Source organism: Ranitomeya variabilis, chromosome 3 (assembly GCF_051348905.1).
Source record: "Ranitomeya variabilis isolate aRanVar5 chromosome 3, aRanVar5.hap1, whole genome shotgun sequence".
Taxonomy (NCBI): domain Eukaryota; kingdom Metazoa; phylum Chordata; class Amphibia; order Anura; family Dendrobatidae; genus Ranitomeya; species Ranitomeya variabilis.
The window spans coordinates 10,343,467-10,359,434 of record NC_135234.1 but is presented as its reverse complement, the minus strand read 5'-3'; the positions used below and the strand labels follow the sequence as shown (position 1 = coordinate 10,359,434).

At 42.8% G+C, this 15,968-nt stretch overlaps 1 protein-coding gene across 1 annotated transcript in view; it reads left to right on the top strand.

Moving 5' to 3' along the window:
• GPR156 (G protein-coupled receptor 156) overlaps nucleotides 1-13,557 on the top strand; it is a 76,022-nt gene extending 62,465 nt beyond the window's left edge. The window contains exons 8-9 of the mRNA XM_077293625.1: nucleotides 6,686-6,847; nucleotides 11,800-13,557. Of these exons, the coding sequence (XP_077149740.1) occupies nucleotides 6,686-6,847; nucleotides 11,800-12,996 (1,359 nt within the window). The 3' untranslated portion in view covers nucleotides 12,997-13,557. The remainder of the gene's footprint in view (nucleotides 1-6,685; nucleotides 6,848-11,799) is intronic.
• Nucleotides 13,558-15,968: the final 2,411 nt, after the last annotated feature.

Sequence of the window (15,968 nt, the reverse complement as noted above, 5' to 3'; positions counted from 1 at the left end):
ATAGGGGCAGTATTATAGTAGTTATATTCTTGTACATAGGGAGAAGTATATTAGTAGTTATATTCTTGTACATAGGAGCAATATTATAGTAGTTATATACTTGTACATAGGGGCAGTATTATAGTAGTTATATTCTTGTACATAGGGGCAGTATTATAGTAGTTATATTCTTGTACATAGGAGCAGTCTTATAGTAGTAATATTCTTGTATATAGGGGCAGTATTATAGTGGTTATATTCTTGTACATAGGGAGAAGTATATTAGTAGTTATATTCTTGTACATAGGAAGCAGTATTATAGTAGTTATATTCTTGTGCATAGGGGCAGTATTATAGTAGTTATATTCTTGTACATAGGGAGAAGTATATTAGTAGTTATATTCTTGTACATAGGAAGCAGTATTATAGTAGTTATATTCTTGTACATAGGGGGCAGTATTATAGTAGTTATATTCTTGTGCATAGGGGCAGTATTATAGCAGTTATATTCTTGTACATAGGGAGAAGTATATTAGTAGTTATATTCTTGTACATAGGAAGCAGTATTATAGTAGTTATATTCTTGTATATAGGGGCAGTATTATAGTAGTTATATTATTGTACATAGGAGCAGTATCATAGTAGTTAGATTCTTGTACATAGGGGCAGTATTATAGTAGTTATATTCTTGTGCATAGGGGCAGTATTATAGCAGTTATATTCTTGTACATAGGGAGAAGTATATTAGTAGTTATATTCTTGTACATAGGAAGCAGTATTATAGTAGTTATATTCTTGTACATAGGAGCAGTATTATAGCAGTTATATTCTTGTACATAGGGGCAGTATTATAGTAGTTATATTCCTGTACATAGGGGCAGTATTAGTGTAGTTATATTCTTGTACATAGGAGTAGTATTATAGTAGTTATATTCTTGTACATAGGGGCTGTATTATAGTAGTTATATTCTTGTACATAGGAGCAGTATTATAGTAGTTATATTCTTGTGCATAGGGGCAGTATTATAGCAGTTATATTCTTGTACATAGGGAGAAGTATATTAGTAGTTATATTATTGTACATAGGAGGCAGTACTATAGTAGTTATATTCCTGTACATAGGGGCAGTATTATAGTAGTTATATTCCTGTACATAGGGGCAGTATTAGAGTAGTTATATTCTTGTACATAGGAGTAGTATTATAGTAGTTATATTCTTGTACATAGGGGCAGTATTATAGTAGTTATATTCTTGTACATAGGGGCAGTATTAGAGTAGTTATATTCTTGTACATAGGAGCAGTATTATAGTAGTTATATTCTTGTGTATAGGGGCAGTATTATAGCAGTTATATTCTTGTACATAGGGAGAAGTATATTAGTAGTTATATTCTTGTACATAGGAGGCAGTACTATAGTAGTTATATTCTTGTACATAGGAGCAGTATTAGAGTAGTTATATTCTTGTACATAGGGGCAGTATTATAGTAGTTATATTCTTGTACATAGGGGCAGTATTATAGTAGTTATATTCTTGTACATAGGAGCAGTATTATAGTAGTTATATTTTTGTACATAGGGGCAGTATTATAGTAGTTATATTCTTGTACATAGAGAGCAGTATTATAGCAGTTATATTCTTGTACATAGGGGCAGTATTATAGTAGTTATATTCCTGTACATAGGGGCAGTATTATGGTAGTTATAGTCTTGTACATAGGGGCAGTATTATAGTAGTTATATTATTGTACATAGGAGCAGTATTATAGTAGTTATATTCTTGTATATAGGAGCAGTATTATAGTAGTTATATTCTTGTACATAGGGGCAGTATTATAGTAGCTATATTCCTGTACATAGGGGGCAGTATTATAGTAGTTATATTCTCGTACATAGGAGCAGTATTATAGTAGTTATATTCTTGTACATAGGAGCAGTATTATAGTAGTTATATTCTTGTACATAGGGGCAGTATTATAGTAGTTATATTTTTGTACATAGGGGCAGTATTATAGTAGTTATATTCTTGTACATAGAGAGCAGTATTATAGCAGTTATATTCTTGTACATAGGGGCAGTATTATAGTAGTTATATTCCTGTACATAGGGGCAGTATTATGGTAGTTATAGTCTTGTACATAGGGGCAGTATTATAGTAGTTATATTATTGTACATAGGAGCAGTATTATAGTAGTTATATTCTTGTATATAGGAGCAGTATTATAGTAGTTATATTCTTGTACATAGGGGCAGTATTATAGTAGCTATATTCCTGTACATAGGGGGCAGTATTATAGTAGTTATATTCTCGTACATAGGAGCAGTATTATAGTAGTTATATTCTTGTACATAGGAGCAGTATTATAGTAGTTATATTCTTGTACATAGGGGCAGTATTATAGTAGTTATATTCTTGTACATAGGAGCAGTATTATAGTAGTTATATTCTTGTACATAGGAGCAGTATTATAGTAGTTATATTCTTGTACATAGGGGCAGTATTATAGTAGTTATATTCTTGTACATAGGGGCAGTATTATAGTAGTTATATTCTTGTATGTAGGAGCAGTATTATAGTAGTTATATTCTTGTACGTAGGGGCAGTATTATAGTAGTTATATTCTTGTATATAGGAGTAGTATTATAGTAGTTATATTCTTGTACATAGGAGCAGTATTATAGTAGTTATAGTCTTGTACATAGGGGCAGTATTATAGTAGTTATATTCTTGTACATAGGGGCAGTATTATAGTAGTTATATTCTTGTACATAGGGGCAGTATTATAGTAGTTATATTCTTGTACATAGGGGCAGTATTATAGTAGTTATATTCTTGTACATAGGGGCAGTATTATAGTAGTTATATTCTTGTACATAGGGGCAGTATTATAGTAGTTATATTCTTGTACATAGGAGCAGTATTATAGTATATTCTTGTACATAGGAGCAGTATTATAGCAGTTATATTCTTGTACATAGGAGCAGTATTATAGTAGTTATATTCTTGTACATAGGGGCAGTATTATAGTAGTTATATTCTTGTACATAGGAGCAGTATTATAGTAGTTATATTTTTGTACATAGGGGCAGTATTATAGTAGTTATATTCTTGTACATAGAGAGCAGTATTATAGCAGTTATATTCTTGTACATAGGGGCAGTATTATAGTAGTTATATTCCTGTACATAGGGGCAGTATTATGGTAGTTATAGTCTTGTACATAGGGGCAGTATTATAGTAGTTATATTATTGTACATAGGAGCAGTATTATAGTAGTTATATTCTTGTATATAGGAGCAGTATTATAGTAGTTATATTCTTGTACATAGGGGCAGTATTATAGTAGCTATATTCCTGTACATAGGGGGCAGTATTATAGTAGTTATATTCTCGTACATAGGAGCAGTATTATAGTAGTTATATTCTTGTACATAGGAGCAGTATTATAGTAGTTATATTCTTGTACATAGGGGCAGTATTATAGTAGTTATATTTTTGTACATAGGGGCAGTATTATAGTAGTTATATTCTTGTACATAGAGAGCAGTATTATAGCAGTTATATTCTTGTACATAGGGGCAGTATTATAGTAGTTATATTCCTGTACATAGGGGCAGTATTATGGTAGTTATAGTCTTGTACATAGGGGCAGTATTATAGTAGTTATATTATTGTACATAGGAGCAGTATTATAGTAGTTATATTCTTGTATATAGGAGCAGTATTATAGTAGTTATATTCTTGTACATAGGGGCAGTATTATAGTAGCTATATTCCTGTACATAGGGGGCAGTATTATAGTAGTTATATTCTCGTACATAGGAGCAGTATTATAGTAGTTATATTCTTGTACATAGGAGCAGTATTATAGTAGTTATATTCTTGTACATAGGGGCAGTATTATAGTAGTTATATTCTTGTACATAGGAGCAGTATTATAGTAGTTATATTCTTGTACATAGGAGCAGTATTATAGTAGTTATATTCTTGTACATAGGGGCAGTATTATAGTAGTTATATTCTTGTACATAGGGGCAGTATTATAGTAGTTATATTCTTGTATGTAGGAGCAGTATTATAGTAGTTATATTCTTGTACATAGGGGCAGTATTATAGTAGTTATATTCTTGTATATAGGAGTAGTATTATAGTAGTTATATTCTTGTACATAGGAGCAGTATTATAGTAGTTATAGTCTTGTACATAGGGGCAGTATTATAGTAGTTATATTCTTGTACATAGGGGCAGTATTATAGTAGTTATATTCTTGTACATAGGGGCAGTATTATAGTAGTTATATTCTTGTACATAGGGGCAGTATTATAGTAGTTATATTCTTGTACATAGGGGCAGTATTATAGTAGTTATATTCTTGTACATAGGGGCAGTATTATAGTAGTTATATTCTTGTACATAGGAGCAGTATTATAGTATATTCTTGTACATAGGAGCAGTATTATAGCAGTTATATTCTTGTACATAGGAGCAGTATTATAGTAGTTATATTCTTGTACATAGGGGCAGTATTATAGTAGTTATATTCTTGTACATAGGGGCAGTATTATAGTAGTTATATTCTTGTACATAGGGGCAGTATTATAGTAGTTATATTCTTGTACATAGGGGCAGTATTATAGTAGTTATATTCTTGTACATAGGGGCAGTATTATAGTAGTTATATTCTTGTACATAGGAGCAGTATTATAGTATATTCTTGTACATAGGAGCAGTATTATAGCAGTTATATTCTTGTACATAGGAGCAGTATTATAGTAGTTATATTCTTGTACATAGGGGCAGTATTATAGTAGTTGTACGGTATTGTTACAGATTCTGGCTCCTTCATGTCACTACAGGTACATGCACAACCTGTAATTATAGGGACATGATGCCACACTACACGTTTCCAGTCCCCTGTTATTATGTATGTGTGTGATGCTGCTGGTTCTGGACCGTTTCCTTAGTGATCAGCCCAGAGGGAGAAGCAGATGTCGGATACTCATGTGTCCTGTAGGGGGCAGCAGAACACCTTACGGGATAAGATATTGTGTATTGGGACGGCTGAGCTGACATCAGCATTTATACTTGTAGCATCCTTCTCCCATCCTTCTCGCTTCCTTCTCCCATCCTTCTCCCATCCTTCTCCCATCCTCCCATCCTTCTCCCATCCTCCCATCCTTCTCGCTTCCTTCTCCCATCCTTCTCCCATCCTTCTCCCATTCTCCCATCCTTCTCGCATCCTTCCAGCATCATCCATATGTCTCATTACGGCAGGTCTGAATCGGGGCGTATGACCTAGCGGGTTTCTGCAGTGATTAGAACAGATGATTCCTTCTGGCAGTGATTGTATACAGGTATTGTCATGGCTCAGGGCTGCAGAGACCTCCTCATGTCCCATCCTACCTGCATGGAGCCACATGACACAATACAGGAATGGTTCTTACCCACCATAATAGCAGGGTCATCGTCGCCGTACCGCCGGCCTCGGAGACCATGTTATTCCTGACTAGACCGCCAGCTCTCCACCTGTGCAGCTTAGAGATGATATAGGAGATGGAGCGAGGACCAGGGCCCTTACTGAAGCTGTCCAGGATCGCTCACCCCACAGCGCCACCCCTGACTACAGGATCTATGGGATACTGCAGCTCCTGTAAAGAGAATGGAGCTCAGCAGTAATACCGCACACAGCCATGGGCACATGGGGCGCTCTTTCCTTAAAATATAAAGCAGCCATGTTTTTCTGCTAGTGGACAGCCCCGTCACAGCGATTTCCCTCTCACTGTCAGTACAGGAGGAGTTCGCCATGATCGGATGTGATGGCTCCGTCTGTATGAAGGACGCGGCTTCTGATGCACCATCCGCACAATCAGAACTGCCCGAATAATACAATGAAACATAACTAAACGGAAAGGTCCTGACAATGAAACACGGCCTGAGCCGGGAATCCTGATAGACATCTCCCTGCCGCCATCATTACATCCATGTGCATGGCGGAGGGAGGAGGGGGATGCAGCTGCAGCTTCTCTCCTCCAGGGTCTGTGAGCACATAACACTGCGGACGTCACACCCGCCACAGAAGGAAAACCACTGACGATCAGCAGCTCACACCCAACACTACGGGTTCAGGAAGGGAAGATTGGGCAGTTTTATGCCACAATCCCGGATCCATATGTAAAGCACGCAAAGTCCGAAACCTCCCGTCCAATCGAGACTCCCCCAACCTGATGATCCAGAACAGGAGAAGTCCTCAGAATGGGGGCTCCATGATCCCCCACCCTGGGGGGCCACTCCATTAAGCTCCAGTGGACTTCTGGGGCGGCAGCCCCCTCTTTACTGTGTGGACTTGGATGTTGATACTTTGAGCCCCCATTATAACAGGCAGGGCACACAGGTGACATCTCTCCGGCGTGTACCCAGTGTACTACAGAACCACAGCGTGTTAAAGGAGCACTGCAAGAAAACACACACCGTGTAATACCTAGTGCCGGGCCAGAGTTTTGTTTTGTGGTCATGCGCTGCCTCTCTACAACTTGCATTGGCCATGATTGGATTTACATAAAGTATCTTTAGTCTTTTGGGTGCAACTAGTGTTTGCGGCTGTAAGTCAGCGAATGTCTGTGGTCCCCTCTGTGATGGCTCCTCTCCCCCTATTCCAAGGGTCTGAATGAATTTCTGATAACACGTGGCTCTGTTCTGTCTCCGCAGCTTTTGCAATGGAAGCAGTTTAAAGAAGACCCGAGTCAGAGCACCGTGCAGATGGCCAAGTACTTCACCAGTCCCTGCAAGAGCATGAGGTCTATGTACAGCGAAGAGCAAATCTACCAGCTGCTGGGAGAGAACACCTCCATGAGACGGCTGCTGACCGAGGCGAGTCTGACCCACGAGCCCAGTCCTTGATTGGGCCTCGGCACCCCATCCTGGCCTCAGCACTTCCGGCCCAACCTCGGCACCCCCGGCCCAACTTCGGCACCCCCCAGCCCAGCCTCGGCACTCCCAGCCCGGCCTCGGCACCCTCAGCCCAGCCTTGGGACCCCCGGCCTGGATGTAACGGATCTATGGACACCAGTGGCGTAACTAGAGTTGGATGTGCCCGGTCCTAGTATATATATCTCCCATCCTGGTATACAGTGGCATATAAAAGTCTGTGCACCCCTGGTCAGAATTACTGTTATTGTGACCAGTTAAGCAAGTTGAAGATGAAATGATCTAACAGGCCTAAAGTTAGAGATGATACATTTACTTTTAGACAAAAAAAAATATATATTTTTTCATCTTTTACAGTTTAAAAATTACAAAAAGGAAAAGTGAGTCGATGCAAAGGTTTGGGCACCCTGCATGGCTAGTACCTAGTAGCACCCCCTTTTGCAAGTATCTTAGCTTTTGTAGCCAGACAAGAGGCTTTTATCCATTCTTCCTTGGAGAATTCCTCCAGTTCTGTGAGATTCCTCTGGCGTCTTGCTTCCACTGCTATTTTGATGTCTAGATACAGATTTTCAATGATATTCAGATCAGGGGACCGTGAGGGCCATCGTAAAACCTTCATTTTGCGCCTTTTGAGGTCGTCTATTGTGGTTGTGACGTGTTTAGGATCATTCCCCGTTTGTAGCAGCCATCCTCTTCCTCTTCTCACCTTCAGCTTTTCTACAGATCTTTTATGTTTGCATGAAGAATTTGTTGAAATTTAATTGATTCCATTCTTCCCTCTACCCATGAAATGTTCCCCGTGCCATCGGCTGCAACACAACCCCAAAGCATGATTGATCCTCCTCCAGGCTTAATGGTTGGCTAGATGTTCTTTTCTTGTAATTCTGTGCCCCTTTTTCTCCACACATACCTGTGATCATTGTGGCCAGAGAATTCAATTTTATTCTCATCGACCCACCGGATTTGTTCCCAAATGCATCAGGTTTGATGTTCTTTTCCATACTTCAGATGCTCAATTTTATGGTGGGGATGCAGGAGATGTTTTCTTCTCCATGAAGGCCATATTTGTCAAGGTGTCTCTGAACAGTAGAACAATGTACCACAACTCCGGAGTCTGCTAAATCTTTCTGAAGGTCTTCTACAGTCAATCGGGGGTTCTGATTTACCTCTCTAGGAAAGGACAACTTGAAATCACTTTGCTATTCTCTTATAGTCTTCTTCTGCTTTGTGGGCATCCACCATTTCCATTATCAGAGTGCTCGGCAGCTGCTTAGAAGAACCCATGGCTGCTGTGTTTTGACACAAGGATAGAGGAGGCTGGGTTTTATAAGGCTGGGAAATTTGTATCACCTGGCCTTTCCTAACGATGATGGTGACCAAGCCATAACCCTAACAGACTAATTAAGGTCTGAAACCTCGATCAAAGTTATCTGAGAACACAAATTTTCCTTTTCTAATTTTTAAAATATAAAAAATTACTATATATATACAGTGGGGCAAAAAAGTATTTAGTCAGTCAGCAATAGTGCAAGTTCCACCACTTAAAAAGATGAGAGGCGTCTGTAATTTACATCATAGGTAGACCTCAACTATGGGAGACAAACTGAGAAAAAAAAATCCAGAAAATCACATTGTCTGTTTTTTTATCATTTTATTTGCATATTATGGTGGAAAATAAGTATTTGGTCAGAAACAAAATTTCATCTCAATACTTTGTAATATATCCTTTGTTGGCAATGACAGAGGTCAAACGTTTTCTGTAAGTCTTCACAAGGTTGCCACACACTGTTGTTGGTATGTTGGCCCATTCCTCCATGCAGATCTCCTCTAGAGCAGTGATGTTTTTGGCTTTTCGCTTGGCAACACGGACTTTCAACTCCCTCCAAAGGTTTTCTATAGGGTTGAGATCTGGAGACTGGCTAGGCCACTCCAGGACCTTGAAATGCTTCTTACGAAGCCACTCCTTCGTTGCCCTGGCGGTGTGCTTTGGATCATTGTCATGTTGAAAGACCCAGCCACGTTTCATCTTCAATGTCCTTGCTGATGGAAGGAGGTTTGCACTCAAAATCTCACGATACATGGCCCCATTCATTCTTTCATGTACCCGGATCAGTCGTCCTGGCCCCTTTGCAGAGAAACAGCCCCAAAGCATGATGTTTCCACCACCATGCTTTACAGTAGGTATGGTGTTTGATGGATGCAACTCAGTATTCTTTTTCCTCCAAACACGACAAGTTGTGTTTCTACAAACAGTTCCAGTTTGGTTTCATCAGACCATAGGACATTCTCCCAAAACTCCTCTGGATCATCCAAATGCTCTCTAGCAAACTTCAGACGGGCCCGGACATGTACTGGCTTAAGCAGTGGGACACGTCTGGCACTGCAGGATCTGAGTCCATGGTGGCGTAGTGTGTTACTTATGGTAGGCCTTGTTACATTGGTCCCAGCTCTCTGCAGTTCATTCACTAGGTCCCCCCGCGTGGTTCTGGGATTTTTGCTCACCGTTCTTGTGATCATTCTGACCCCACGGGGTGGGATTTTGCGTGGAGCCCCAGATCGAGGGAGATTATCAGTGGTCTTGAATGTCTTCCATTTTCTAATTATTGCTCCCACTGTTGATTTCTTCACTCCCAGCTGGTTGGCTATTGCAGATTCAGTCTTCCCAGCCTGGTGCAGGGCTACAATTTTGTTTCTGGTGTCCTTTGACAGCTCTTTGGTCTTCACCATAGTGGAGTTTGGAGTCAGACTGTTTGAGGGTGTGCACAGGTGTCTTTTTATACTGATAACAAGTTTAAACAGGTGCCATTACTACAGGTGATGAGTGGAGGAAAGAGGAGACTCTTAAAGAAGAAGTTACAGGTCTGTGAGAGCCAGAAATCTGGATTGTTTGTTTCTGACCAAATACTTATTTTCCACCATAATATGCAAATAAAATGATAAAAAAAACAGACTGTGATTTTCTGGATTTTTATTTCTCAGTTTGTCTCCCATAGTTGAGGTCTACCTATGATGTAAATTACAGACGCCTCTCATCCTTTTAAGTGGTGGAACTTGCACTATTGCTGAATGACTAAATACTTTTTTGCCCCACTGTATATATAATATATATATATATATATATATATATATATATATATATATATATATATATATATATATATACTAGACTGTGGCCCGATTCTAACGCATCGGGTATTCTAGAATATGCATGTCCCCGTAGTATATGGACAATGATGATTCCAGAATTCGCGGCAGACTGTGCCCGTCGCTGATTGGTCGAGGCAACCTTTATGACATTATCGTCGCCATGGCAACCATTATGACATCTACGTCGATACTGTGCCCGTCGCTGATTGGTCGAGGCCTGGCGGCCTCGACCAATCAGAGACGCGGGATTTCCATTATGACATCATCATCGTCGCCATGCTGTGCCCGTCTCTGATTGGTCGAGGCATGGTGGCCTCGACCAATCAGAGACGCGGGATTTCCAGGACAGACAGACAGACAGACAGACGGAAAAACCCTTAGACAATTATATATATAGATATATATATATATATATATATATATATATATATATATATATATATGTGTCCTCTTTTACTTGAGGCCTTTATGAGGTTATTTCACCTTCACATTGCTTATCTGTTCACAATAACAGTAATTTTGACCAGGGGCGTAATACATTTTAAATTCCACTATATATGTCCCTTATTCCGGGCCCCATCCAGGCCATGACATCAGCTGCTGGTCTCTGATTGGCCGGCAGCTTGTATTGCTGTACACGTACGCGACGGGTCTGTGCAAATAATACACTTCAACTGGATGTGTCCAAGGATGCGAATCCAGTTGAAGTCTCTGCTGGTATAGGCAGCACCAATACCCCACCTGCACGGCCCAGTCGAGACCACTGTGACAGCGGTCATTACGCCCCTGATGGATACCCAGAATTATTCTGGGGTCCTAATGTCAGAAGTGAAGGCTGGAAAGTGATACAATGTTAGTGCAGAGGGTGGATGTAGACAGGAGAGGCCTTGTGCAAGAACAGTATATCATATCAGTGGACCCCGTGCCTCTCGGGCCCCGTGCAGCTGCACCAATGTGTTGTCTGCCCCGGCATTAATGGAGGAGGAACCTTGCAGAATATCAGGACAGGAGAGATCTGTGCTACAGCTGTGTGGAGGATTTCCTAGATGGGATGCATTGTAACAAATGTTCAGCTGTGAGAACATCTAGGCCAGGAAAGGGTTTTTAGCCTCTGAATATAAATAGGAATATGTTCCTATTCACTGCCAGACAGCAGAGATTTTTAAACAAGTAATGGATTGAGATACCACATATATCAGAAAGTGTTTCACTACCTGGTAATTAGAGGGGTTTATGCCTAGGATTGATCCTCCATATCATATCTATGGTGTCGGTCACCTCCATCGGTCCCAGACCAGCACAGCGCTGCTCACTGTAGTGCTCGTTCTGGGATACTGCAGCCCCTATTGAAGTGAATGTGTCCAGAGCTTGCTGAGGGGGCTGGGTGCTGCACCTCCACTATTTAGACATGGATGACCTATCTCATGCCTATGCAATAAATATCTTAAGCCTAGTATTTAGAATTGAAAGTCCTCAGTGGTTGATACCATCTTCTCAGTTAGCCATTAAAAGGTAACAAATCGCAGCTTTCGAGACTACTCACGTCTCTTCATCAAGCATAGACTTGATAGCCATTAGCCATTAAAAGGTATCAACCACTGAGGACTCTCAATTCTACATATTTTTCTATCTACTGGCTAACATGGTACAAACATATTTATCTTTTCTGTATTAAGCCTAGTAAACACTTTACGCTGACCTCTGTCCTGTCAGTAAATGGCTTTTTCTCTGTTTGTTTCACATGACAGAAGAATGCAGTGATAGAAAGTCTCCAGGAGCAGGTGACCAACGCCAAGGAGAAGCTGGTGGAGCTCCTGAAGTCAGAATCCAGCATGGAGATTACACAGGTCTCTGCCATCTCCACCTCCACGCTGACCCTCAATCAGTACAAGGCCACTACAGAGACCACTGCTTATCCGGAAGGCAAGGGACCCCTGACCGCCGGCCAAGACGATGACGTAACCCAAAGCATGGTCATCCAGGCTGATGTGAATTGCAAGGATGAAGACATAAAGCTCCCTGGTGAGGAGCGAGACGATTTCCATGATTTTGTCCTATCCGCAGGACCAAGAGCAGACAGTGACCTTGCGTCAGTCTCCAGAAACGTCAGTTTTGTGGACAGCGTCACAAAGTCTCATAGGGAGTACACGGAGAGATCGGTGGATGGCCCGACCGAGGCCTGGGAGCAACTATCCAGAAAGGTGAACTACGTCAGCAGTGAGAAGCTTCAGGAGATCCTCAGGGAGCTCAGCGTGGAGACCCTGTCAGGGTGTAATCAGGGGTCTCCTCAAAGGCAGAGACGTGCCAGTCACAGCGTCCAACGAGAGCCCATACCACATCCCCCCGAAGGGTTCCGAAATGTCTGCATCAGCTTATCCCCATACATAACACGGAGGAGGAGAGGGCATGGATATGGCCGCAGGAACATCTCCACCACCTCGCAGTACTCTACGCCCATATTTTCTCCAACCAACTGTCTGATTGGTATCAGCAACAGACATAATAGGTCAAACCCTCTAAGTGATGACCCGGGTGATAGAAGACTGGATGAAGCAAACCTTCAACGTTCCCATCGTCCTTCAGATCCAATGAAGACCGTGGACTCTTGTGGCCAAGAAAATGGTGACCTATGGATAACCAAATTATCAGAGCCACCAGAGACATCAAATGGCTCCAGCCATGCTAACCGCTGGAACCATATAGTCACAGAAACCTTCAGACCCCAGACCCTCTGCTCAGAGTCAGACTCCAGTAGCTCAGAGGAGACTCTGTGCTACTGCCACAGACAGTACTGTGACATGTGTTCACCACATACGTGCGACTCCAGCGACAGCTGCAACACGGACACGGAAACCACAGACCGGCGGTACGGGTGGCCGGATCAGCTCCGCACCACGCGCATGGTCATAAACTTTAAAGAGGACCTTACACCAACCTTTGTTTGATGGTGAAACCAGTTGTGATTCCCCCTCTCCCTTTCTGACCGAAGGCTGACAGCCCGACATTTGTCTAGAGAGACAGCAATGTGTCCTGGCTGGTCATTTATGACTTTGTGAATTGTGACCTGTGTAGGAGCCATACATGTAAATCAGTAGGCGGATTTGGTTTTTCCCTGAGCCAGGAGCAGAGGAATAATGAACAAGAACAATAAAAAAAAACTTTCCACTGCAGGGCTTCCAGTCCAAAGAGCACTTTTTCCCCTAAAAAAAATTAATGTAATTTGCCTATGGAAAAACAATCCTCAGCTTTCTGATCAGCTCTTTGTCCCCCTCTCCCAGCAGGAAGTCTCAGCACAATCTCAGCAGCATTAACCCTCAGGCGCTATTCAGACGTCTGTGAATCATGTATGTGGGTAGAACACGTACCCATTAAAGTCTATATTCACATGCCCAGGCTTTTTGTAGAGAGTGTGTCTGCAAAAAAAAAGAAAGTCACAGAGAAATGTCCATTTTTAAAAAGAAACGGAAGGGTGCCATGCTTCTTTGAGATGGAAGCCATTATTTACATGATGTACCACCAGTATCTGTTAACATTGTCCCCTAAGTATTCTGCCGTGTCCTATAAGATGGCGCCGCCCTGCTGGACTTCTGTCCACTCACATGTCTGTTTTTCATCAGAATCACAGATAAAAAGTATCCATATACTGTACATCCATAGGTCTGCGCACATTGAACTCTTGAAAATTGTGACCTTTAGCAGAAAACGCGTCCTCAGCTCGACAGCTCGGTCACAAGGAGGGAAGTTGTGGTTTTGGACTGACAGGTGGACAGGCTTCAGATAATAACATAATCCAAACACAAGCGTCCAGCCGAGCAGCGCACCCTCGGACGTCCACACTAATCAGTGATGATAGCGGTGAAATCCGGGGTGTGTAAAGGGCGGCTGATCCGAACGAAATCTGTCTAATCTGCAGGAAAACTGATCTGACGCATAAAAACCCGTCTGCCTGTATCAATGCTCGTAGTGTGTAATCAGCAGATATCCGTGATGTCATCCTCAGGGGGCGGAGCTGACAACCTCTCACAAATGATATACATGCTGGTTGTCAGCAGTAATACAACCCAAATTGCAAAAAAGTCGGCCGCTGTGTAACATTTAAAGGGAACCTGTCACCTGAATTTGGCGGGACCAGTTTTGGGTCATATGGGCGGGGTTTTCGGGTGTTTGATTCACCTTTTCCTTACCCGCTGGCTGCATGCTGGCCGCAATATTGGATTGAAGTTCATTCTCTGTCCTCCGGAGTACACGCCTGCGTAAGGCAATATTGCCTAAGCAGGCGTGTACCGAGCGGCGGTTAAACTCCTCCAATTCCAGAAACAGCTAGGGTTTTCCCGGGTACCAAATCATGCGGGGACACCAGCTCAGGCTGCACAGGAGTCATCTCAGCGCTGGTGTCCCGCAGTCCCATGGCCATGCCCTGGCCCATGGTGACGGGCTGAAAGTTGTCAAGGGACTTCCCGCCACTCTCACCCACACAAAAAAGTGGACGTTTACTGGGACAGGCCCTTCTGGTGCTGGGATCACATGGCTTTGAAGTGTCCCGGCTGTTTGCAGACATTATATAGTTGGAGTTCCCCCACCAACGTTGAGAGGGAAACATGGGCAGGTGCCCTCTTTGGCTTGGGGGCAGGGACCACAGGCACCACGTTCATCTTACTCCTTCTCCAGCAGGTTTGTGTTGCTGTAGTCGCCGGCAATTGTCGCTGTTGCATCAGCTGCTGGATGGTGGTGCGCTCCAATCCTGTGGTTCATTGGTCAAGTGCTCTCAGTAGGGCCCGCATGTGATCCGCCCAGTTGTCTGCAGGAACCCGATGCATACGCTGTAGCTTTTTCCGGTATGTCTCAAAATCAAGTTATACTGCCGGACCAGAGAGTGTTTGATATCCTCATAGCTCAGGGTGGTCATGCTAGGCAGATACCCAAAGATTTCCAGGGCCTTACTCGTGAGGCGAGGGGTTAAGAACCAGACCTACTGGTCCTCAGACAAATGGTATTGTAAGTTTTTTCAAATGCCAGCAAGAAAGTGTTCATGTCCCCTCTTTTTTTACAGCAAGGGGGAAAGTCCTCTGCCCGTAGCTTGGGGTCCTGGATCTCAGGGGGCTTGCAAACCTCTGTGCTCTGTGGCTGGAGCATTTGTTGCTGGTGTTTGCGCTCAGTTTCCTCACGACGTTCTGCTGCTGCCATGAGAGTCTTGTAGGAGGACTGGTCTCCAGCCTCAAATCTGACCAGGATAGCTTGCAGGAGGGTATCCGAGCCTGTCTGGCTTGGAGGACGGACAGGTGGTGAGCGACCCACTGTGGGACTGACTGCTGCAGAGTGGCTCCTTGGGGACCCTGGGCTGGACTCCAGCTCTGTTTGAGCAACATCATCTTCCACCTCCTCCCCACCATCTGCAGCATTTGCCATGTCCCTGGCTCTGCCCCCGGTGCCACCGGCAATCTTTGCAATCTATGGTCACGGACACAGAGCTACAGCTTGATGCACGCACACCTTACAGTATTTGCACTCTGACTATCTAGTACTTAGCTGATCTTAAGACCCCAGCGGCAAAAAGCTGCTGCTTGTAGTCCTTAGTGTCTGGGAAAATTGGTCCCACACTTACACACTCTATTATCTCAATCCCACCATGCTGCCACCACACATGAAGGATGGCACCAGAAATGTCACCCAGAATCCCACCGCTGTCACATGTGAGGAACCCACACCTCGTTACTCCGCCTGACATCACTTAACCCCTTGGGGGTCACTCCTCTCCTGGACTGGACTGCCCCTTGCATTTAGCAGCTAAAAACTCCAAAACCTAAGATGGGTCATAATTCCTTATTGGACAGTCCTAGGGAGGTGTTTTTGGCGCCATTGGATCTCCCTGTGTCCCTGCTTTGCAGTGAGACCAAAACACAGCTTTACTACCTGGCTC